We start from the raw sequence: 25152 nt of genomic DNA, 5'->3' as shown, positions 1-25152 counted from the left end.
GTTGTGTGGTTGGCCAGAGAGCAATGGCAGGTACTGTGGTCAGTGGGGTGGTTGGCTAGAGAACATAAGGGATAGTGTTGATGGGTATAGTGATATAAATTCTCAAGGGAACTCTATATCCACTTTGATATTGATATGAGGTATGTTGTGCTCTGGATGCTGGATATTTCTGGTTGTTAGTAGCATTTAAACGATGGAGTTTTGTGTGTTTATGTGCTGACGTCTTGAGCAAAGAGATCGAATGGCGAGACGGTGACCTAATTCAAGTGATGCTTCATTAGTCGATGTTAAAGCCGTTTAAACGACCATAGCATATCGTATTAATCATGATCTATTTGTAGAATAATCTTTCCGATAACTGAATCCTCACGTCTTGGAAGATAGATCTGCGAAATAAAGTTGTAAGAGGTAGGTAAAGCAATGACACCAGCTGGTGTCACTGAATTCCCACTTTTCAATATGGAGTCTGCTCTGACTCTCCCCCACACGTCACAATATAAAAATCTCGGATTATAGTTAGGTGTGTGTAGAAGTAGCTTGTTGGTCTATTTGTCAGTCAGGGGTCGAAATTATCTTTTTCCACCACAGGCTAATTTTAGCCTGTGGGTAAAAAATCCACAGGCTAAAATGAAAACCTACAAGCTAAAATGAAAATGATGAAGCAGTGCTCTTTTTGTGTTTTTTTTTAAATCAATGATTTTCCCCCATCATTACTGAGCCTAGTGGGTCAACAGGCACCGTTTGGAGAAGACACTAAGTTACGTAAGTCATATGGTGCAATGTTTTGGTCTGTTGATTATCGCACCTCTAATCCACAACCTGATTTTTCAAAGCGAATCCCAGACTCATGGTTTAATAAGCAGCACGATCACGAGCCCCATGAACTTTTTTGAGAATCGTCTTCGTGGTGAGCAATGCACTCGTGTCATCACTACAACCCGATCTCAATTTGACAATAAATTAATTTAGATAGGACATTCTCATGATTCTGATAAAAATAACTACCGGAAGACTTGGTAAAACATAGACTCCGATATTTTTTTTTTTTTTTTTTTTAGATAAATGAATAACAAAAACCTCATACTTGAATTCAATTTAATCACCCCTATTGGTGAACAGGACTCGTGGCACATGTCTATATTTTTCATCATAATGCGATGCGCGATGTCCGACCTGTAAAGCATTTGTTTGACTCCGAGTTTCTTAAAAATTCATAAAAGAAAAATCCGGATAGAAACGGTTGTTGAAATTGGTCGTTCATGTAAGCATTTTTATGATTCAGAGTGCAAGTTTAAGAAAAGCGAATAGCGCATCACCGTATAAAACGGATACAATACGATCATGGTTTGTAAATCACCAATCGCTAAGATTTTCGAGCGTCCACTATTTTTACTCACTATTTTTCAAATGTATTCGCATTTCGCGAGTATTTCTCGCTAATTTCGAGCTCTGTCAGTCTACATAGATTTATGCATGACTTCTTTATTTGCTGATGTTGGGTAGCTCCTCATTTTCTGGAGTTGCTGATGATGGACCATTGAACTACTGTAGTCTGACACCTAATGTGGCATGATGTTCTATGATGTGACTTGTATAATTATTTCATGAACTGTTTAAATATATTCAATATTATACAGGGAGAAAATTTAAAGTGAATCATCGATGTAAATTATAGTGTAAACTAAAGTGTACATTTCAGTTTCGTGTGACTGGGTCAGTAATTATATCGTGATATTTTTGCCTGACACAGATGAAAAACCGGTGTGGTTATTAAGGCCCATTTAGGCCTAACGTTCCCCATTAACTGTACATGCATACGGAATGAAAAGGATTGAAGGAAAATCCTTGATTAAATCTTTGTCTTTAGCATCCTGTAATTAACATATAAATATCTTTAAAGAGAATAAACATTACTTGAAATACTCATTACTCACTAACTCAGAATAATAGAACACTGCAGATTTCCAATCGTGTAACTCAGGGTTACTTTAAAGCATGAATAGTAGTTCAAATTGTGAGTGCTAAGTCAAACTCACAAATAACTAAGACGAAACCCAACGTCACACGTATAGAATTCCCACGTGATCAAAACAAATAAAATGGCGAGCGATAGCAGAGGATGTAGACTTCTGTCAGATTTAAATAGCGCATTTAGACGAGATCCAGAGATGTAAGACTCCCCTTTTTGTATTTTTGATAAAATTACATTGAATGCACTGTAAATGTAGCACAATTTTCCGTTTGTTTATTTCAGATGAACTAGATATTTAGGTGTTTACATCAGTGTATGCATACACAAAACAGCTGATCTATGCTTTGAGAGGGTACCTTTTGTGGATTTATATAACTCTGTATATGAGAAAAGATACAACTTAATAGAAATATCAGGCGGAACATAGAATTAATCAGTCACTCACAAATGTATTTGTAAATCATGATTTAGTAAGAAGAATCACCTGCATGCTGCATTGCAATTCAGATGAATGCAGAACAACTCACCCCGGCCGTGGCCAACTAGCCCCCACTTTTTGGCCAACGGATTGCCATTGTCAAGCAGTCTCATGGACAACTTTAAAATTCATATTGAATAACTGTATCTCTTTTCCTTTCTTAATGACCATGTACAGGGCGCGAAATTAACATATGCCCGTCAGTCTGTGACTGATTAAAAGTCTGGAGGACTGACTGGCATTTGTTTTAGTCAGTCCAATGGGACTGGTCAATTTTTTAAAACGTCATTCAGGAAAATATACTTATGAATCTTAAACACGCATTTGGCATTCCTCTTTAGACATCAGGCAAACCCGATTAGCAGATATGAATCTCACATAAGTGTTGCAATATTGTCTGAGGCATATTGAGTTAAATTCTATTACTTCATCTTCATAACATTAACGAAATTTGCTTAATTTTTTCTGGAAAACGCTGGTGGACTGGTAAATTTTTCTGCGGACTGGTTGAAATTATACCCCATCAGTTTGGATGGACTGGTGACATAAAAAGCTTAGTTTCAAGCCCTGATGTAGCATACATTTATGTGGCCAGAATTCTATCTTCATTGAAAGCAAGGTTTACCAACCTACCTAGGTGTTCAAATGATATAATGCATAAGTAAAGTGTTGCTTGGAGATTAGGTTACATGTCATGAGTTCAACCCCAGGCTGGATTAGAAGTGGATATTCATATATTGGGAGTCTCTATGTATCATATATAATATAAGCGCTTTCATTTCATGTTCAAATGTTTTACAAAGGTAACATTGATACGTTAATTGGTTAATTGTAACGTCATAATATAATGTTTAAAGTTTTTGTAAGATGTCATTCTTTTCCCATACTTTTCACAATATTAGGGCTGTGCAGTGGACCACAATTCATACCTTTCGATTCGATGCACCGATTACAAATTTCAGATTTCAGGTCATGAATTTCAACCCTGGGCTAGTGGGTACATATGGATAACCACTTCTGCCTCAGCTCAGGGTTGAACTCGCAAGATGCAAAACCAAACTCCTGACCAATTGCTAGACCACTTGATCATTTAGGCAAGTTAGAATCTAGCCTTTGATGATGATGGATATCTATATTCTGTTTTTGATTGTTTATCCTGCAACACAATATCAATTCAAGCACCAAAATTGTTAATTTTACATTAGAAAAGTAACATTGAAGCATCATCTTGGCAAATGCATCCCTGACTTTATAATGCAAACTTTGAAAAACATGAGCATGCCACACTAATATGGAACAGAGGAGGCAATATTGAGACTTTTGGCTATTGAGAAATCTTTATTGAGTCAGTAAAAAGGATGATTGCAGGATGTGTATAATTTGTACATTCCAATATGATTCTGCTATGAAAAAAATTTGGTGTGTGTTTTATGCTGAATAAGGCCAAAATAAAATATATATGTGTTTCCAGTTTCCCTACCCTACCTACTTTTTTGCTGCCAACCCTAAAGATTTTATTGACAATATATATAAATTGAAAAAAAAATATCTGCAATTTTCAAGCTGGACTTTTTTTCTTTTTGTGTTTGGCTGAGCATGGTTTTGTCACTTATCAATAAATTTGACGTAACAAGGCTAATTCAACCAGTTACATACAAGATGACTTATTGATTGACAGGCAGCACAGCAAGTTCTTGGGAATGAGATATCTTCCAAATTTATTGTAAATATTAGCAGATATGATGCAACAGTGTGCAGACAAATTTTCTTAACTCGTGTTTACACCCAGTTATTCAATTTTGCTGCATATTATGTAAAAAATAATAATAATAATCCTTTAGTGTTTGAATATTGTAGTGGCTCTCATGTACATGTATTTATGCCCCCCCCCCCCCCCCCCCCCCCCCCCTTCAAAGAAGAGGGGCATATTGGTTTGCACCTGTCAGTCGGTAGACCACATGTTGTCCGCTCAATATCTTGAGAACCATTCACTTGATGATAATGATATTTCATAGGTAGGTTGGTTATGAGTAGAAGAAGACCCCTATTGTTTTTCAGGTCAAATGGTCAAGGGTCATTCTAGTCTGGACATAGGTATATAATGTCCGCTCAATATCTTGAGAACCCTTTGCTTGAAAAACATCAAATTTTGCACACTGGTACATCCTATGGAGTAGATGACCCCTATTGATTTTGAGGTCAAGGGTCAAACTGGACATTGGAATATACTGTCCGCTCAATGTCTTGAGAAGCCTTTGCTTGACAGACATCAAACTTGGTACACTGGTACATCTTCAGGAGAAAATGATCCCTTTTGATTTTGAGGTCACGTGGTCAAAGGTCAAGGGTCAAACTGGACATTGGAATATACTGTTCGTTCAATATCTTGAGAACCCTTTGCTTGACAGACATCAAACTTAGTACAGTAGTGTATATTCAGGAGAAGATGACTCCTATTGATTTTGAGGTCACATGGTCAAGGGTCAAACTGGACATAGTAATATTTTGTCCACTCAATATTTTAATAACCCTTTTGCATGACAGACATCAAACTTGGTACACTGGTACATCTTCAGGAGAAGATGACCCATATTGATTTTGAGGTCAAAAGTCAATAGCCGTGTTTCGAGTTCCTCCGGAACACCCGGGATTTTTCGTATTTAGCCACGCCGGTCACGTGATATGAGCAAAATGTTCCACAGGGGTACTTCCGGTTAATTTTGTTTACACTGGTAACAAAATTGTTTTTGACAAAATATAGATTTTGCGGCACAAACTGTCGCAAATCAGATAAAGGATAGCAAGGGATATATATTTACTTGGGAAGATGTCAAAGTTTGCCTTTTCCCAAACCCGGGAAAAGCGTTCACGCAGAGGAAACGGTGGCGTCATTTGTGTAGAAAACCACGAGCAGCCGAAATTGAGTGCGAATATTACATTCCGTGAAAGCTGAACCAACAAAGAAACATCATTGTTCTAGCCAGTTTCCTTATATTAACTTTTAGGAAAACCAAGAGGTTTGTACTGACTCTTAAAAATATAATATAGACTGTGCAAAATCTTGTAAATCTTAAGAATAGGTATACTTGTACCCTCATCTACATCTGAGCAGTGTATGTATTTTACAACGGTGTTCATGTGACATTAAATAGAGAATTTCAATTATGAACTTATGGTTCAGGCTCATAAAAATTACGAAGCAATTTCACAAGGGATGAGAGGGGGGGGGGTATATATATCTGCCAATTAAATAAAATATGAGAACACCAGATAATATATCCCTACGGATCTATACTAGGATTTGCATGATCATTTATTCAAGCTCCATACCGATGGTTCATTCACTGCAAAATTTTGAATTATATCAAAGAACATTGATCTTTTCTCCAACTTTTAATACCAATCAAGCACAGGCAATATGCATCGCTTGGGGTACTCTTTAATAGTAAATTCGAACACAAGTGATGCATATTGCCTGTGCAATCAAGGTACTTTGCATGTACATGTACATCAGATATGTACATTTCCACTCAAACCACTTATATACAAGAATGGAACCAGCTGAACATGAGCCAGGTTATATATTATGTATTTGCTCTCCTACCCCTTTGATTCAGTACTGTGTAAGGAAATATACTATTGAGTATATATATATTTTAAAAAGAATAACAAAGAACAACAATTTTCATTCATATTTCATTCAACATATATATACACAGGTTGATAACAATGGCTGATCTGCATATAATGACTGCTAGTTATTGGCTGGTATGCAGTGAAAGGGAGCTAAAAAGGAGTAAAAAGTTCATATCAGCCAGGTGAGAATTAATTTCTTCTTTTTTGTGTGTTATACATATGTAATTCTTTTCTTTTGCTGCTTCAAATCTTGTGTATTTGAAAATTTTCAGTCTAATATTTTGGCAATGTTATAGGTAGTGTGGCTTAAATAAACCACTGTTAAGGAATATCCAGTAATGGCATGACATCATGAGAGTTTGGCATACCGACATTCAGATGATTAATGATGAAACTGAAGACCTCAAGTGAAAGGCATGGAAAATGATCCTGTTCCCATATACCTGAAAAAGAGGAGGGATGCCACAATATTGATAATAGACTTTTGTCAATTTGAGAAGCAAAGATGTAAAAAAAAAAAAAAAAAAAAAAATAATGCTGAAATTATAATTCATGTATTTGTTAAAAATACTGTTCACTGTACATACATGTATATTTTTTAAAACTTATTTTTAAATACATGAAGTAATTCATATTAAAACTGTGAATGTATGAGTTTTCATGATTTTATTTATATTTAAGTCAATTCACCTTTTTCAAACTTTTGATGCATATGACGGATTTCCTCTGCATTGCTATATCTATCAGGCCCAGCACAATCTCTATATTTAGCTATATAGTTTTATAAAGCTATTTCAAACAGCTTCATTAAGCTAGTTTCGATTAAATTTCTTAAGTGCAATGACACATAACAATATACATGTACTTTGAACTAACCACAACACTATTTTAGGTATAGATCATATGTCATTTTAAGAATTTTCATGAAAAGAGAATTTCTTTTGTATTGATAACTGTCCACTACCTTGTGTGTGTCGAAGCTTTGATAAGTATATGATGACTTTACAATGTGGAATCTGTAACAACTTAATAATCCTAAACATTTGACAATTTTGAATCAAAATTCTTCCAAAGGTACATAGTTTAAGAAGCTTTTTTTGTTTACAGTGTGTTGTTTCAAGTACAAGGATGAAATATTTTCACTTAGAAATTCAATTTTTATGCTTTAAAAATATATTTGATAGAAGATTTGAAATAGTTATATCAAGCAATTTCAATTAGCTTTACAAAGCTATATAGCTTGATTAGCATATTTATATAGCTAAGTATACTAGAGATTGTGCTGGACCAGTCTATGAGCACATAATTGAAATTATGTTGCTGAAAGGAATAATATTACCTTAATCATGATCAGATATATATTTTGTTCAGTGATATAAATATGAGCAGTAATCACAAATACCTACTGGATTGTGAAAAGTCAATAAAATGACTACAACAATAAATAGTCATACTAAAAATTCTTCCAATTACATGAGTATATCATTAAAAGTCGAACTCCAAAGACTTAATCTGTAACACAAGTATTAGTTGATAAATAATTATTTTCAAATTAGACAGCATATTGACTATACCCAAGTAGATAATTTTATCCTCGCCCACATATGGCTATATCATTGCACTTAGAAACCCAGCCTAATTCAATCTAAACTAGCTTTAAATAATAAAGCCATTTCAAATACCTATAATATTATAGCTAATCTATTACTTTTCACTGTGTATTGTCATTATCTAAATTTTATATCAATAATTATCAGGTCCAGTCCAAAGACTATTTCTACCTATGTAGCTACTTATAGCTACCTAGGTATTTAAACCTACTCCAGGTAGCTATTTTTACCTACGTTTTCCTTTACTTGCATTTCGTGGCCAAACGCAGGAATGGCGCAACATGGTGTGTACCAAATTTCTTGATTCACTTATACTGACATTGAATACCACAAAAATATTGGACAAAAAATGATTACTTTCAAATTTGCATCAATAACTGCACCCACTTCCATTCTCTAGGAACTTAGGATCAAAGATACATGATAAGAAGTCTAGAATGTTTTACAAATCTTTATTAATTTTAAAGTTAACATTCATGCACTCTTACATTAAAAGTTTTTGAGTCGATTTTTCACGCAATTTCCTCTACATTTTCCACCCTCGTAAAGTATATAAATTTACACTCCGAATTTTGTCATGCACATGCACAACATGATACATAAAACGACTGACCTGTTTAAAAGATGTGTCTTAATTATTATTTATTTATATCTTTAAAAACATGTAAAAGTAGCTACTTTAAGTAGCTTTAAATACTTAGGTAGCTATTAATAGCTACGTAGGTAGAAATAGTCTTTGGAATGGACCTGGTTATATATGTTACATGTTTATGCCCATTTTGGCCCTGATTTGGTAACGTAAATTCTATTTCACATAGGCCCTAGACTGTACTGGACCCGAGTGGACCTAATGCCTGCTTTATGAAGCAGTGCACATTGTGTTTTGTATATATATAAAATGTCGTCATAATTTTCATTTTACCTGTTTGACAGGTTTCAGTGAGTCTAATACGTTCTTTTCCTTTACCCCTCCGGTTACTAGACAGCTGGGCCTTGTGTGAGTTACACGACATGCATCGTCTTCTTCTGTTCTTGACGAAGTCTTTCGTTGTATTTCGTAGATCAATAGTAGCTTATCAAACGCTCATAAACAAATATGTACCGCATACACCCCAAACTATTAAATGTGTATTTCAATTTCATGATGATCGACAAAATTAACCCTAGGCCTAATACACGAAGTGTCGACTGTTGGTAAACAGCGATAAACCGGAAGTAACCCTGTGGAACATTTTTGACGCGGCGTGACTAAACACAGAATAAACACTGTGTTCCGGAGTAACTCGAAACACGGCTATTGTTGAACTGGACATAGTAATATATTGTCTCCTATATTTTAAGAACTATTTGCTTGATTGACACCAAACTTGGTACACTGGTAACAGCATAAGGAGTAGATGACCCCTATTGATTTTTAGGTCACATGGTCAATTCACTCTTGACATATGAAGATACTGTCTGCTCAATATTTTGAACTGATGATACTACTATCAATTAAATGATGTGTGTGTATAACCCTTTTCAATTTTGCACCATGGGGGGCATATGTGTTTTACAAACATCTCTTGTTCTAGTTTAAAATACTGTGGAATCCTTAGCTTTCATTGGGGTTTAAGTTTTGTGGGTACCCCTATCCCACAAACTTCAAAAAGTACAGAAACCATATCCACAAAAGTACAACTCAAATGAAATGTAAAACCTTGACATTCTATGAAAATTGGTCCCCATGAACTTAAGTGATTCTACAGATATATGATGATGTATAATGAGAAAAAAATAGAAACAGACTGGCAAAGGTGATGGCCAGATCATCTGGGACTACCAGGGAGCTGGACTTAATAAAGCCAGATTGTGTGACATTCATTTGAAGAATTAACACAATTTATTGGGGACTGTTGAAATTAAGAGCATTGATAATGTACTAGCTACAATAGTTTGCTGACAATTCAACAAATGCATTTGTAAGACTTTTATTTCTTAGTAAAATAGTTTTGTTTGGATTTTTCAGTGATGAATATGACTTCCTACCAGTTCAAGAACCCAAACACAACAGAAGCCCTCTCATTTTACAGGAGCATAAGTTGGGAATTGAGTCATGGAGCGTCAAGATTCTATTTCAGTATGCTTATCACAGACTTGTGTCATGGAGGAAAAACTCGCCTCAAACAAAGTTTTTGGGTATAAGTTTTCTTTTTCTTTGGTTCTTAGTTAAAGAAGTAGAACTAAACTGAATGTCTCTTGGGTTGAAAGTATAAAAAAAAATATTGGCATTTCAATTTTTATTTTCAAATAATGTTATGCTGACAGTGCTCCCATTGAAGCAAGCATATCAGATTACTCATAACTGGATGTGAACTTCGATGTTCCCTTACGTTATCTACAGTGTGATCATGTCATAATAGTTAGGGAGAAATGGACATCGTATTTGATGTCATGCATTATATTTATAAGACTCTGAAGTGCGATGGTCGCTCCAAAGTGTGGTGGTTTGTTAACGTTATGGATGCCAAAGTGTGATGGTCTGACATGCCAAAGTCCGATGGTGCGGGGGTTTGTGATGTCATGTTATTGTGACTTTATTCGCAACATCTTTCAAAATCAAACCAATGAAATGCAACTTAAGTTTGCCCCAACGAAGGTTCTTTCTACTGGCGCCAACGTCATCAGGATATTTTAGGAAGGCACTGGCAATTAAGATTGACATGGACGATAGCAAGGGCAAGATTTATACTGTTGAGGATTGTGAGAACTGCAAAGAAAATTTGTTGTTGAAATATCTAATAGTCCGAGCATGCTTTGATTCATGATCATTTATTACTTGTGATGTACATGTAATGAATTGCTGGGAGGGGGGGCATTTGCTATAGTGCAAGACATTCCATGCGATTTCGCATTTAAAAAGTTTGTGTTTAATAACACGACAACTAAATGGTAATAAACTATTTTTTGTGCATGAATTGATATTTTGGTGAAACAACCACGGGTGGTACAGTCTGTACCAAAACACTGTCCATTCACTTTTGCAAACCAACAGACTTTGGCATGTCACACCATTGCACTTTGGCACATTAATGTCTACCATCAAACTTTAGCATGTCACACCATTGCACTTTAGTGCATTCATCTCACACCATCGCACTTTGGCATGTTGCATCATCGCACTTTGGCACATTAATGTCTACCATCAGACTTTAGCATGTCACACCATTGCACTTTAGTGCATTCATCTCACACCATCGCACTTTGTCATGTCACACCATTGCACTTTGGCACGTGAATGTGGACCATCACTCTTTGGTGTGTCACACCATCAGGGTTTGTCACAGACCATTGCACTTTGAAGTCCTCCATGTTTATATGCCATCCATCTTTAGAAGGGATGACATACTATGGTAGAGTAATGTCTGGCATACATCCGTCCATCCATTCAGTGCTTCATGAAGTATTCCAGCGTGAAGGGTCGCAATTCTAATCTTGTGTATTTTCAAAAATGAAATTAATTTTTTGATAAGACTTGCTTGGAAGTCTCCTTGTGTATTTGTTTTAAAAATTGTTTGCTGACTACTCTCTGTGATAGTTCAATTGTTCTAAAACATGTGACATTATAAAGATGTAAAGAGGCATGAAAGAGAGCAGATGCATGAAAGAAGAAAAATAACATAGAGACTTGAGTAAGTCTAATGTTTTATTTGTAGATCTACAGAATTTTTTGATATTAAAAGGCACAATTAGTTTGGGATTGTTGGTTTCCGTTTGAATTTTTCAACTTGTTTTAAGGTAGCTCATTACACCAAGACTTACACTTTTTATGACACTACATCACAAGCTGGTGATCAATTTGTTTGTCCATCATTGTATTGCAGTGGATAAAGTATCAGATTAGTGATCTGTAGATCCCAAGTTCAAATCCGACAGTCTTTTGTTCATATTTATTGAAATATGTTTTTGAAAATCATGTTTTTATCCAAAATTGCATATTTTCTGCCTTTTTGAGATATGTACTTTATCATATATATCATCATATCTTTCATATTTAAATCACTTTATGAGGATTTGAGAAACTCTTTCAAGATGTAGTGAACCACCTTAATAGAATTTTGGAGTGGAAATTTGTTTTACTTTAATTGTTTTAATCTTATAGTTTTCTTTAAATTCTCTAAAGAAGAAAATGACCCGTGATTTTTTAAAACCCATTTTAGGTTCGAATATTGGCCCTTTCCCTTCCCAAAAATTACCCATTTTTTTTAGCTCACCTGAGCCGAAGGCTCAAGTGAGCTTTTCTGATCACATTTTGTCCAGCGTCCGTCTGTCTGTCCGTCTGTCTGTAAACTTTTCACATTTTTAGCTCTTCTGAGCCGAAGGCTCAAAGAGCTAATGCTATGGCCATTTGTGCGGTGTGCGTAAACTTTTTAGAAAAAGGGCTTTAACTCAAGAACCCCTTGGCCAATTTTTTTCAAATTTGTTACAGGGTATCATTGGCCCAAGGGCTTTCATACATACTAAATAGAGGGATGTGACCCTTTAACAAGGGGAGATAATCAGGAAAATACAAACAAAAGTAGAGGTTGCTAAAAAATCTTCTTCTCAAGAACCACTGGGCAGATTATCACCAAACTTACACATAACGATGAGGATATGTTGTAGATTAAAAATTGTTCAAGGCATTACCCTGGGGCAAAGGGCGTGGTCTCAAGGTCACTTCAAAGTTGACCTAAATTTATATTTCATTAAATCTTTGATATTTTAGTCATTATAAGGACTAGGATCATCAAATTTTGACAGTTGATGCATCTTAGGACCTTGTGTCAAGTTGTCTCAAAAGTAGGTCATGGTGACCTACTTTTTGAATTTTGCAGGTATTTATTTTAAAATTAATTTTGATGCATATCTTGGACACTTTGAAGCCTATGATCATCAAAACTTGTCAGTTGGTGGATCATGGGACCTTGAAATGCGTCAACTGAAAAATAGGTCACCGTGACCTACTTTCTGAATTTTATGGCTTATCATTTATAGATATATTTTAAGTTGTTATTTCAAATACCGAGAGGTTTAGAATCATCAAATCTTGTAAGTTGATGCATCTTGAGGCCTTGAAACATATTTATAAAAAAGTAGGTCACAGTGACCTATTTTTTTTAATTTTGCAGATATTCAAATTTCACATTTTCAATTTTAGATGCATATTTTGGGCACTGTAAAACATAAGATCATCAAACTTTGTCAGTTGATGCGTCTTCAGTCTTCGGTTTGTGTCGACCAGAAAGTAGGTCACCGTGACCTACTTTTGGTATTTGACAGCTAAATTACTATATTTCAGACACTATTTGACCTACAATCATCAAACTTTGTCAGTTGATGCATCTTGAGTCTTTGGAGTGTATAGACCAAAAAGTAGGTCACTGTGACTTACTTTTGGCATTTGACAGTTATATTTATATATTTCAGTCACTAATTGACCTACAATCATCAAACTTTGACAGTTGATGCATCTTGAGTCTACGGAGTGTGTCGACCAAAAAGTAGGTCACCTTGACCTACTTTTGGAGTTTGACGGTTATATTTATATATTTCAGATACTATTTGACTTACAGTCATCAAACTTTGTCAGTTGTTGGGTTTTGCATGTTCGAAGGGTTTCGACCAAAGAGTAGGTCAACTTGACCTACTTTTGGAATTGGACGGCTATATTTATATATTTCAGATACTATTTGACCTACAGTCATCAAACTTTGTCAGTTGATGCGTCTTGCATGTTCAAAGGGTGTCGACCAAAAAGTAGGTCACCTTGACCTACTTTTGGAATTGGACGGCTATATTTATATAATTCAGATACTATTTGACCTACAGTCATCAAACTTTGTCAGTTGTTGGGTCTTGCATGTTTGAAGGCTGTTGATGAAAAAGTAGGTCACCTTGACCTACATTTGGAATTTGATGGCTATATTTATATATTTCAGATACTATTTGACCTACAGTCATCAAAACTTTGTCAGTTGATGGGTCTTGCATGTTTGGAGTTCGCTGACCAAAAAGTAGGTCACCATGACCTACGATTGGAATTTGACAGCTATATTTCAATATTCAGATACTAATTGGCTTAAAATCATCAGACTTTGTCAGTTGATATTTCTTGGGTTCTCAAAATGTGTAAACCAAAAAGTAGGTCACATTGACCTACTTTTTTTTTAATTCTTAGGATTTAACTAAAGATTTAGAATAGTAAGAGGCTAAGAATAGAAATGGTGGGGTTGTACAATTTATCAGAAGAGCGATTCTAGGCCCTTGGGCCTCTTGTCATCTTCTTCTCATGAACCACTGGGCCAATTTCAACCAAACATGGCCAAAAGCATCCTTGGGTGAAGGGCTTTCAAGTTTGTTCAAATGAAGGGCCATGTCCCTTTCAAAGGGGAGATAATCACAAAAATGCAAAAATAGGGTGGGGTCATTTAAAAATCTTCTTCTCAAGAACCACTGGGTCAGAAGAGCTGAAATTTACCTGAAAGCTTCCTGACATATTGCAGATTCAAGTTTGTTCAAATTATGGCCCCCGGTGGTAGGATGGGGCCACAAGGGGGGATCAAAGTTTTACATACAAATATATATATTTTAAGAGCTTAAAGAAAAGAAAGTTAGATATGTAAAATAAAAGAAGAATGACATCAATTTGTGTTTCTTGTTTGATATGATATATTTAGCATGTTTACAATAATGACTAGGTTTTTCCAATTTGATTAAAATGTTGACGATTTTTCCCAATTCAAAAGCCACAGGACCCTTTTGAAAAATGTTGAAAAATCACTGGACCCATTTTTATCAAGTAAATCCACTTTTTATACAAGAAAAGAAACTTTTATTTCCAATTTTGATTTTGCTACTTTTCCATATTGGCTGCTTACGAAGTCATACCAGGAATGAATCTTTATTTTATCTTGAACAATTTGAAAGCAGTTAGGGTATCTCTCCAGAAAGCGTTCTTAAAAGACGCATTTCATGACCATATGGACACTGGAAAAGTGACCTACTCAAGACACATGTTAATTACCGGGAGTGGCCAGGGTCTACCTAGTTATACTAATTGCTATACACAATGAAATACATGGAAAGTACTCAAGAATGTATCTACAGTATATGACAATGCTAATCATAAAAAAATGAATGCTCTCTCTCTCTCTCTCTCTCTCTCTCTCTCTCTCTTTCTCTCTCTCTCTCTCTCTCTCTCTCTCTCTCTCTCTCTCTTCTGTGTTATTATTGGCTGTGTAATTGTCTCTTATTTTATGATTTGACAGATCCCAGTGAACTTTGCAGTTTAACTAGAGCTATTTTGTTAGTGAATGCAGATTGTGCTACGGCTTGGAACACTAGGTATTATCATCAATATTATTGTAGTCAAGGTGTAAACTTTTGAAATGTAGTAAACTTATGAAGCATAAAAACTTTAATAAAGGTATATGTGCCGTATCAAACAGTATTTTGTTTGATGTTCAAAGCCAGACCAAAATTTTTTCAGTATGATAAACCATGAAAAATTATATGATTTGACAATTTCCACAAATTATATAACGGTATTAAAGGAGTACTGGTCTATGCAATGAAAAGAGAAAATGGTGATTTTCTAATGCATATTTATTAAGGAATGATGTTTATGGTGGATGTGCACAAGTGCAAGAGAAAAATATTAGAAACACCGTGGGAGATTTACAGTACATAGTCGTACTGAATGGTGATTTCATGTTAAGCATGAAATTTAACTCCCCCTCCATTGCTCATCTCAAAGTTGTTCTCTCCACCCTGTTTCTGTCTGTCTCTTATCGCTGAATGTGTCCCGCCAACAGTCTGCAGGCCATTCACGCTTTCACATCGCCATGTAATTGTTGACTTTCAAAATTCTGCGAGCAATGGAACATGATCATGAATATTTTGAAATGGGGGTGTTCCCTATCTGTCTCGGAGAATACATAATTTAGGAGATTAGCGTGATTATCTTTTAATCCGATTGAGTTAAATTGCATAATTTGCATAAAGTGTATAATTTATATAGCTTGATATCAAACACATGTTTTTTATCCAAAGATTACGGCATATATAGCTTTATGAAATGTAGTAAACTTATGAAATACAGGAGATATGAACAATGGTTAAATCACCTTTATACATTTTATACTAGTGTGTATTACATATGATTTGTGTGTGTGTTTAAGAAAGGAGTTGGTAGACAACGGAGACTTACCTGTGACAGAGGACCTAAGATTTGGAGCCTTGGTTTTAAGGAAACACCCAAAAAGCCCAGAAACATTTTCACACAGGTAATGCAGATTTCACATACACTTACAAGCTGTATTTAATATATTGTAAACCAACTCTCATTTGTGATTAAATTAATTTGTGAAATGCTAGTTTGAAACTCAGCCATAGCAACTACGTTTTGTGACTTTGGAATCTTTCTCCTTTTAATTCAATGATTTGCAGTGATAAATATATGCAAGTGAAGAATACAATAGTTGTAAAACTGATGAAAATATCTTACACATGAATAAAATTTGGTTTACAGTAAAAGAAATATTTTATATAGCAATAATAAACATGATAAATATTCAGAGATGAATTGTAGTTTATTTTCAAATCAATGATAAAGTGAACAATTTTTGGCCGGGTTGCACAACATGCATCTGGCTTATAGAATGGTGAATGGCGGGCAGACAGGCGTCCCAGTAATAGGGTACCTATTTCGTGTAATCAACTCCTTTCACACTTTTAACTTGACATTCCTCAAACTTTTTACAGTTGTTATGGACACATTGAAGATGTGTATGTGTCTTTTTGAAAGTGATCAGACATTTTTCGAAATATTTAGGTGTAGTTGAACTTTGTAATTTTTTAAGCATGTCTTGAATAGACAGTACTTATTTTTGTAATCAACTCCTCTTACAGCATCTATTTGACATCTTTCAGACCTTCTACAGCTGTTATGAAAGCTTTGAAGATGTGCATGTGTCTTTTCAGAAGTAATCGGACATTCTTCGAAAAATTGACATGCAGTTGAACTTTATTATTTTTTAATCATGGTAACCAACTCCTCTATAACATATTTTAAAGCAACCTGGCCATTTCTGTTCTTGAATCCATTTTCATGACTTTATCATGGATCAGTATATTTACATTTCCAATGTTTTTGATGTTGATATCTTTACAAACTGTAACGATAGTCATTTAAACAATAAAATGCTTTCTTTGTTGTTTTATTTGGTGATGAAGGTAGCTAGTATTGCAAACAATTTTCATAACCTGGTTGAAAATATAAAGTAAACTTAAGTACTGAAACATCATATCGTTGACCATTTCGTTACTTTGCGGAACAACCAATGCAACCTTTTATCTTGATTACACTCCATATTTGGGAATGATTACGTGGACAGTGGTAATTAAAAAAACCGGATCGAACTAGTTTGCAACAAACGTATTCATTGTCTATGATGAAAGCAAAGTCATTTTCAAAAGAAATATAAGAGAAAAGATTCAGTGAATGTAAATATTTCCTCATGAATGCACTGCATTTACATATGAATACAGAACTTGATAAATATAGTACATCTATTTTAACGACTGGAAATTCCAACAGAAATGAAAGTTTACATAAATATAGGAAATAAATTCAATTTTTGAGAATGAATGAGGATATGAATTGCAATGCTTCACGCCGACATAGTTGTCATGAAGCACTAAAGTGCTTTATGAAGTATGCAGGGGTGAAGCATCGATGTTCATACCCTTATTTAATTGTGAGTAGGATATACTTGTGCCATATCCAAATTACAATCAATTATACAGTGTAGTTGTACAACACTAGTAATGTAAAGACGTATTGTAATTTTTGTTCATGCATTTTTCTGTACAGGAAGTGGTTACTTCATCGATTTGTAGACAACTGTTTGGCATCTAGTATAGGAAGTAATGCAAGTTCAGGAAGCAATGCCTGTGATAGCTTTGTCAATATGGATGCCATCGACCTAAACATGGATGCCTCTTTTAATGGGATAGGTTTAGACCATGGCCCTGACCTTATACACCAACCAGATTATCATGAACAAATTAGGAAAGAACTGAATGTGTGCAAAAATGCTGCAGATAATCACCCTTGTAATTACAATGCTTGGAGTCACAGAATCTGGGTGGTGCAACATTGCTTTAATGGTTCATTACAGGTAAGGACTGACAGTTCATACATGAAGTGAAAACAACTAATTATAACTGATTCCAGCATTGAGGTGATGGCTGGGTTTTTTTTTATGCTCTTGAGATTGAAGTTTGGTGATTTTTATTTGGTTCATCTCTCTCCACAACGTTAACTTGTTCTTAACCCGTGAACTATTGAAGATTGGGACTTCATCGGTGGTGAATGATAGGTCAAGATGGAAAGTCAATTTTACCACGATTGATTGGACTTGGTCATAGTTGAGGGCATAGTAATTAACAAACACAGATGTTTATTTGGTCAATGAAGAAACGAGAATTAATGCAAACTAAAGTAATGTTTGAAATATTAACAAAGTGAAAAAAGACCTGAAGACTAAAATTTGAAATCTTTTATTTTTTTGTTTTGTTTTTGTTATTGTGGTAACTATGTCCTTTTTTAGTCCCGTACCGACGAAGTCGAAGGGGACTTTAGGATTGCGCTCCATCCGTCTGTCTGTCTGCCCGTCAGTCCTGCAAATCAGTTTTCCGGACTTTTTTTTATGTACTTGCAGATATTCATTTGATATTTGGTACATTGCTTTGCCGTAACAAGTTACAGATCAAGTTCGAATTTTGTCTTGGTTCCTTGATTTTTCACTAAGTTATGGTCCTTGGACTTAGAAAAAAAGCATGAATTATCAGTTTTCCGGACTTTTTTTTATGTGCTTGCAAATATTCATTTGATATTTAGTACATTGCTTTGCCATAACAAGTTACAGATCAAATTTGAATTTCGTCTCGGTCCATTGATTTTTTTTCTAAGTTACAGCCCTTGGACTTAGAAAAATAGCATGAATTATCAGTTTTCCAGACTTTTTTTTTTGTGCTTACAGATATTCATTTGATATTCAATACAACATGATGATTGCTTTGCCATAACAAGTTATAGATCAATTTTGAAGTTTTCCTGATCTAGTCTTTGTACCTGAATAGTAGTTGATTTCCAACCATTCCTATCCTGGTTTCCCAATCTTCAATAGTCTCATAATGAACTTCAAATATTGTTGCGGTCCAGTAATTTTTTTACTCCGGTAGGGGACTACGTATTCCTATGCAATACTCTCAGAATGCTTGTTATTATTTTTTTTATCCTTTGACTGTTGTCAAGTGTGTATTGTATTGTTTTTGAACAAAATGGTTTACCTGTAATATCTGTCAACAAGAAGTTACTCTATAATCAACACACATTCTGGATAACGAAACTGCACAGATGTATGTTTATTAGTAAATTTCAACATTCCTGTTAAAACATTGTTTGATTGGAATGGTCATGTTTCCTGTTGAAAAGTGCTTCAAAATTTATGTCATGAGTAACTAGTGTTAATTATAATTGTTATGGATGTTCCAATTTTAAAAGTAATGTCATTTGTTTTAGTAAATTTCTTTGAATTATTCAATAAACATTATAGACTGTAAAATTTTCACCTTATTTCCTTCATTTATTGGAGAGCTATACAAGTTAGAGCATTATCCAATCAAAAGCCATCTTACTTGCATGCACTTCCTGGTCAGTAACTTGCATCATGCCAATCTGTCAAGCATCTCAGTAAATATATACAATATCATTTCCAAAGCAATTTATTGAAAAATGAGAAATTGATAAATGTTTTAACTATTATCCAATCAACAAAATGAAGCACACATGCATGTGTGATAGCAGTGATTTTAACATTGCCACTAACTAAAGCATTTCAATATATACATACATCACAACTTTCAGACAAAATATCATCCAATAAAAATTCAGTCCATACAGTCTTGATATATAAATTCAAGATAAATTTCAAAAGATTTCAATGAGAAATGAAATAAGACTGATTCCAAATAGAAGGACCACATGCATGAACATCACAACCAATCATCTTACATTCTAGGTTTTTGTAGAGCAGGATGGCCTCTACCAAACTTGTAAATTTCATGATCCCCAGGGTAAAGGTTCTGACACCAGGGCAGGGCCAAACATGGTATATTGTGTGTATGTGTAAAACACTTAAATAACATCTTCTTTTGTACTATTGATACTAAATTGAATCTAGTAAATGGATATTTAGGAACAACAAGTAGTCCTTAACCAAAATTGTAAATTTGATGATCCCAGGGGTAGAGGTTTTGATATCGGGGTGGGGCCAAAATGGTTAGTTATTAAATGTGTGAACAATAGAACATTTTTAACTTCTTGATGAGTACCATTCCAATTCCTTTCAATTTTGGTATGCAGCATCTTTGGGACAAGGGGACATAAATTGTAAATTTTAGGACTCCCGCACCCCTTGGGCCTTAGGGGTGGGGCAAAAACTGCCCAAAATTTACCAATTTTCAAAAATCTTCTCTACAACCACACATGTGTAAGAAAAACTAAATGCATAGTGATGTAGATCAGGAAGGCCTCTACCGAAATTGTAAATTTCATGATCCCCGGGGTAGGGGTTTTTACGCCGGGGCAGGGACCAAACTTGGTATATCGTGATTATGTATAAAACACTTTTAAATAGCATCTTCTTTTGTGCTATTGATACTAAATTGAAACTAAATGAATATTTAGAAAGAACAGTTTTCAAAATATTTCTTTACAATATCACATGTGTAAGAAAACTAAATGCATAGTGATGTAGAGTAAGAAGGCCTCTACCAAAATTGTAAATTTTATTATCCCTGGGGTGGAGGTTCTGACTCCAGGGTGGGGCCAAACTTGTAAATATAGTGTACATGTACAAAACATGTAGATGATATCTGCTTTAGTGCTATTGATACTGAATTGCAACTTAATAGATATTTAGAAGGAGTAGGTAGTCCATTTAATACCAAAATTGTAAATTTCATGATCCTGAGGGGTAAGGGTTTGGTTTGAGGGTGGAGTGAAAATAATTGTAGTGATTATTGTCTTTATTATTTGGAGGACTTCTTTAAGTTTGCTAATACAATATAATAACTAAATGCATATTTTGGAAAAGTGGAAAAGGATCTGACTCTGGGATGGGTCCAAATTAGTCATATTGTTTAAATTTAATGCATATATTATTTTATGTAAAGCCTCTAATCGGTATATGCACTTTTGAGGGCATTTAAGTTTTAAGAACACATCTTGTTTTATACGGTTGCTAACATTAGAATTTAACTTAGATATTCAGAACAGGATTTTTTTTCTCTAGATTTCATTGGACTAGTGATACTTTTAACTAGTACTCAGATGACCGATAAGGCCTGAGGGCCTCTTGTTAAATGCATAGTTGCAATCAACAACAGGTTCATGCAAGTGTTAAGGAGAGAGAAAAATTTTCAGCAAAAGACGATTCTGAATCTGTAATACATCTTGATTGTGAGACTTTTTTTGTGAATAATGCACTGTTCCTTTTATCTATAGATAGTGTATGGTGAGCTCCATTGTACAGAAGAATGGGTAAAGAAGCATGTCTCTGATCACAGCGGATTTCATTACAGACAGTTCTTGCTGAAGTGTTTATCCCATCAGGCAGATAAATTGTCTGAACAATACTTACTGAATTACAGGAATGTTATACAAAAAGAACTGTTCCTGGTCACAGACCTCATTAAATCGTATCCTGGACATGAAGCACTCTGGTACCACAGGTAATATTTAAAGTTGATCAATTTGATTAGGTTTCTTCATTAAATTCTACAAATAGATAGCTTGTAGAAATTATGATATAATTGGACCCAACCAGGTAGAGACCTAAAAAGACTATAGGGTATGATAACTGGGTGTTTCCTTTATCTAACAATGACTTGAGAAGTGAAAGCCAGTGGCCATTTGGCTGAAACCATGTAAACTGAAGTTCATTGTAATTTTAAGATTGTGTACATAAAGAACACTTGATTATACTAATAGCTTAAGGCTTCAGTGAGTATAGAGCTAACCTATTCTCAGTGTGCTTTGTTAATAATCTGGACCTAGTTGCACAAAGGTTAGTTAAGTTTAACTGAAAGTTAACTTGGAAGATTTATATAGCATCAACTTGAATTTAACTGTCAGTTAAACTTAACTATTTTTTTGTGCAACTTGTCTCTGGCAACTCTACACAAATTCTGTTACATTTCAGGAGGTATGTATTTCAAACATTATGTGAGTCATGTGACAAAGTTGCTAAGGAAACCATTAAACCATGCGACCAGTCCCAAGAAAACCAACAGAAGAAAACAAAGTTTGAAAATGAAAGACAGGTATTGCTGATGAAAGAGGTGGACACAGTATCTAATAGTGACCTCACAGGACGAGAAAAATACAATCAACAGTTGGCCCAGAAATACATGGACTGGATCCAGAAATACTGCAGGCGATGATATTTTTGCTTTTTATATATTTTGACTTTTCCAAGCACATCACTTAATGTCTTGGACTCCTATTCAGGTTAATTCAGTATGAAATATGAGATAGATTTTTAGCTCACCCAAGCTGAAAGTGAGCTTTTCAGACCAAAATTTCTCCATTGTTGTTGTTTTAAGCATTTTACATTTTCAACTTCTCCAGAACCACTGAGTCAATTTCATCCAATCTTGGTATAGCACACCCTTGGGTAAAGCGCATTCAAATTGCTTCAAGTAAAGGGTCATGCTGCCATTTTTAAGGGAAATTAATTAAGAAATAGAGAAAATAAGATGGTTGTTTAAAATATCTTCTCAAGAACTACTGAACCAGAAAAGGTCAAACTTGTATGAACGGTTCCTAACATAATAAAGATTAAAGTGGGTTTTTTTAAAATTACATGTATAAGCCCTGGTGCTGGGGTGGGGCCACAATAGAGATTCAAAGTATTTTTTTCTGAAGAACTGCATTAGTTAATATGCAAGCATCGACATATAGTGTAAGTTCAAGTTTGTTCACGCCTGACCTCTCGAAGCCAGGGCAGAGTTTCAGTAGGGGTTCAAAGTTTTATATAGGAATGTATAGGATGATTATGTAAAAATCTTCTTAAGAAAAATAAGGGTATGATTTGTCTAATGAATCATTTAACTTTGTTCACATCTTGACCCCTGAGTACATATTAGGGGTTCAAAGATTTACATAGGAATATTAAGTCAATGTATATGAAAATTCTTTAAAAATATTCTTAAGAACCAAATGAGTACAATTTATCAAATCAATAAGCAATCATCCTTGCGTATAATAGATTCAAATTTGTTCATACTCCAGCTCCTTGGGCCAGGTTGAGGCAACAATAAGGACTAGAGTTTTAACATATTAAAAGAATTCTTTAGAAATCTTTTTCAGAACCATGCACAGAACACAATTTGTCACAATTCCCCCTAGTAAAGTTTGCTCACATAATGATTCCCAGGGGAGGGGGGTTCAGTGTTTTACATAGGGTTATAGTAAAATACTCAAAGTTTGTATTGGAACAAGTAGGAAAACATTTAAAAAATTTCTTCTCAAGAGAGCATTGGTAGAATTCATCAAATGAATATGCAAGGACGTTCATGTAATGCAAATTGTTTAGGTTCAAATCATGACCCATGGGGTCAAGATAAGGCAAAATTTTTATAGTGATGTATGAAATATGTTTTAAAAATTCTCTTCTCAAGAATTTTATTTCAAGAAGCCAGAGGATACAGATAACTTAATAATATGGAAGTGTTCTCAAGCAGTGGGCATTCAATTTGTAAAGAATTTAGTATTACTGTATGTACATACAATGTACATATTATATTTCATAAACTAAATTATAGACATGTTGTGGTCAAATAGCAGGGCTTGGCAATTGTTGAGTAGCTATCATTATTCTAATAAGATCTTTGTATGAGCAAGGTGGTGCAGGTGAGCATTGGGGCCCTTGGGCCTCATCCAATGAATCTCAGATTTTTCAGTGTGGATGTTAGCAAACTGATGAAACATCAGAAGTATCCTGTAAAGTAACTTCCTTTAAGTGTTTGAACATGGTGCACTCGTATGTATCAAAGTAATTTCAGGCAAAATCGTGAGGTTTGGTAATGTGCCACATAGACTGACAGTATAGGGCAACAATGGAGAAAGATGATAAAATGTGTCAATTGCATTTCTCATGTTGTCATTTTCATATGACAGTGTTGTCATTTTCATATGACAGTAGAGTTTCTAAAGTTTCTAAGTAAAGTTTTATGAGTAATTCAAATACTAAATACTCATGAGATATAATTGCCTAATGGTTGATTTCTTATGTAGCTACATTTAGTATATAATCAATAGAAGAATAAATGGGTATGATTTTCAGTGTTCTACACTGTAAAGAACAAGTGCAGGTATTCGACCTTTTTAATTCTCCTTCAGTACATTTTATAAATGCATATTTGAATGTGATTCTGTGATAGCGTGTGTGACATGAAGGAGAACCAGATTTTTTAAAAAGATTGTATCAACGAAACATGTCTCTTCCATGTGTATATGCATTTTACTTATCAAACCTTTTATTCATTTATAATTCTTTGTTAACTGGGAGTCAAAGTCTTCAAGAGACTGATATTAACGCACGCATGTTGTTGTGTTGTGACATTGTGCTAATAAAGAACAATGTACATTTAGCCACGAAGTTTTGTTTGTTAGTTTTTTTTTATCCCCCACCCCACCCCACCCAGCAACAGATTTCCAAGGTCAGGATCTTTGAAGGGGGAATACCAAGCTGTGAATTGCATTGCGGAACTTTCTGTAGGGAAAAAAACAAGTTATGGTTCTTTGATTGCAGTTCCAGTTTGTTGTATCTTAAGTGTGAGTCAAGGTATAAATAGTTCGTTATGAAGTGTTAACATATTTAGGGTATATGTTTCTAATTTAAGCACTGAGAAGTGGCAATGTCGTCGACCTATCGGTTTATATTTACAGAACCATTCTTCAGTATACATGTATTTAGCAATTGTATATATGTAAATAATTCTAAGGGTATTCTAGAATATTATTTGTTTTTATAGTCTTGTTCAAACTTCTTGTGTGTGACGATTAAAATTTTCACCCCCAGTACCTTAACACAGTACATACAAATGTTTGTAAATGTCCTTTCATTATAACAATAAATCTAGTGTGTGAGATGTTAGCAGTGAATCATGAAAATGTTCCTCAATGAGATACTGAATTTAAGAAATCATTCTAATTGTCATACCAGTTTATATATCCTGTTACCAACTACTATAAAAAATTAAATGTTTTATCTCCGAACATAAATCTCTCAATTACTATCCAAATCTAACAGGATAAAAGAACAAAATGGACTTGAAGTAGATTAACATAATCCTTTAATAAA

The 25152-nt window shown here is 34.5% G+C and overlaps 2 protein-coding genes and 2 long non-coding RNA genes across 5 annotated transcripts in view; 2 read left to right on the top strand and 2 right to left on the bottom strand.

Annotated features, from left to right (window-relative positions):
• The window catches only part of LOC125649700 (alpha-(1,6)-fucosyltransferase-like), a 33662-nt gene extending 31603 nt beyond the window's left edge, over window positions 1-2059 (bottom strand). The window contains exon 1 of one of the 2 annotated variants that reach the window (XM_048877408.2): window positions 1935-2059. The gene's annotated coding sequence lies outside the window, so the exon portion shown is untranslated. The remainder of the gene's footprint in view (window positions 1-1934) is intronic. The other variant, XM_048877407.2, reaches the window with a different exon arrangement.
• LOC125649707 (protein prenyltransferase alpha subunit repeat-containing protein 1-like) lies at window positions 1995-24447 on the top strand. The gene is made up of 7 exons (XM_048877415.2): window positions 1995-2170; window positions 9705-9874; window positions 14986-15061; window positions 15898-16002; window positions 17592-17898; window positions 21291-21517; window positions 21988-24447. Exons 1-7 carry the CDS (start codon window positions 2100-2102, stop codon window positions 22226-22228), a joined length of 1197 nt encoding a protein of 398 aa, XP_048733372.1. The 5' UTR covers window positions 1995-2099; the 3' UTR covers window positions 22229-24447.
• Window positions 5067-6737, top strand: LOC125682031 (uncharacterized). The gene is made up of 2 exons (XR_008802878.1): window positions 5067-5467; window positions 6170-6737. It is a non-coding gene; the product is annotated as an uncharacterized LOC125682031 (long non-coding RNA).
• Window positions 6133-8991, bottom strand: LOC130054572 (uncharacterized). The gene is made up of 2 exons (XR_008802877.1): window positions 8619-8991; window positions 6133-6529 (listed from the first exon to the last, which is right to left on the bottom strand). It is a non-coding gene; the product is annotated as an uncharacterized LOC130054572 (long non-coding RNA).
• Window positions 24448-25152: the final 705 nt, after the last annotated feature.

This window comes from Ostrea edulis, chromosome 5 (assembly GCF_947568905.1).
Source record: "Ostrea edulis chromosome 5, xbOstEdul1.1, whole genome shotgun sequence".
In the NCBI taxonomy this organism is placed as follows: domain Eukaryota; kingdom Metazoa; phylum Mollusca; class Bivalvia; order Ostreida; family Ostreidae; genus Ostrea; species Ostrea edulis.
This window is presented reverse-complemented; position numbering and strand designations above follow the sequence as displayed.

Coding starts and splice junctions, on each gene's coding strand:
- LOC125649707 (XM_048877415.2), top strand. CDS start 2,100: ATGGCGAGCGATAGCAGAGGATGTAGACTTCTGTCAGATTTAAATAGC. Junction 2,171..9,704: donor TTTAGACGAGATCCAGAGAT/GTAAGACTCCCC, acceptor TGGATTTTTCAG/TGATGAATATGACTTCCTAC. Junction 17,899..21,290: donor GCTTTAATGGTTCATTACAG/GTAAGGACTGAC, acceptor TTTTATCTATAG/ATAGTGTATGGTGAGCTCCA.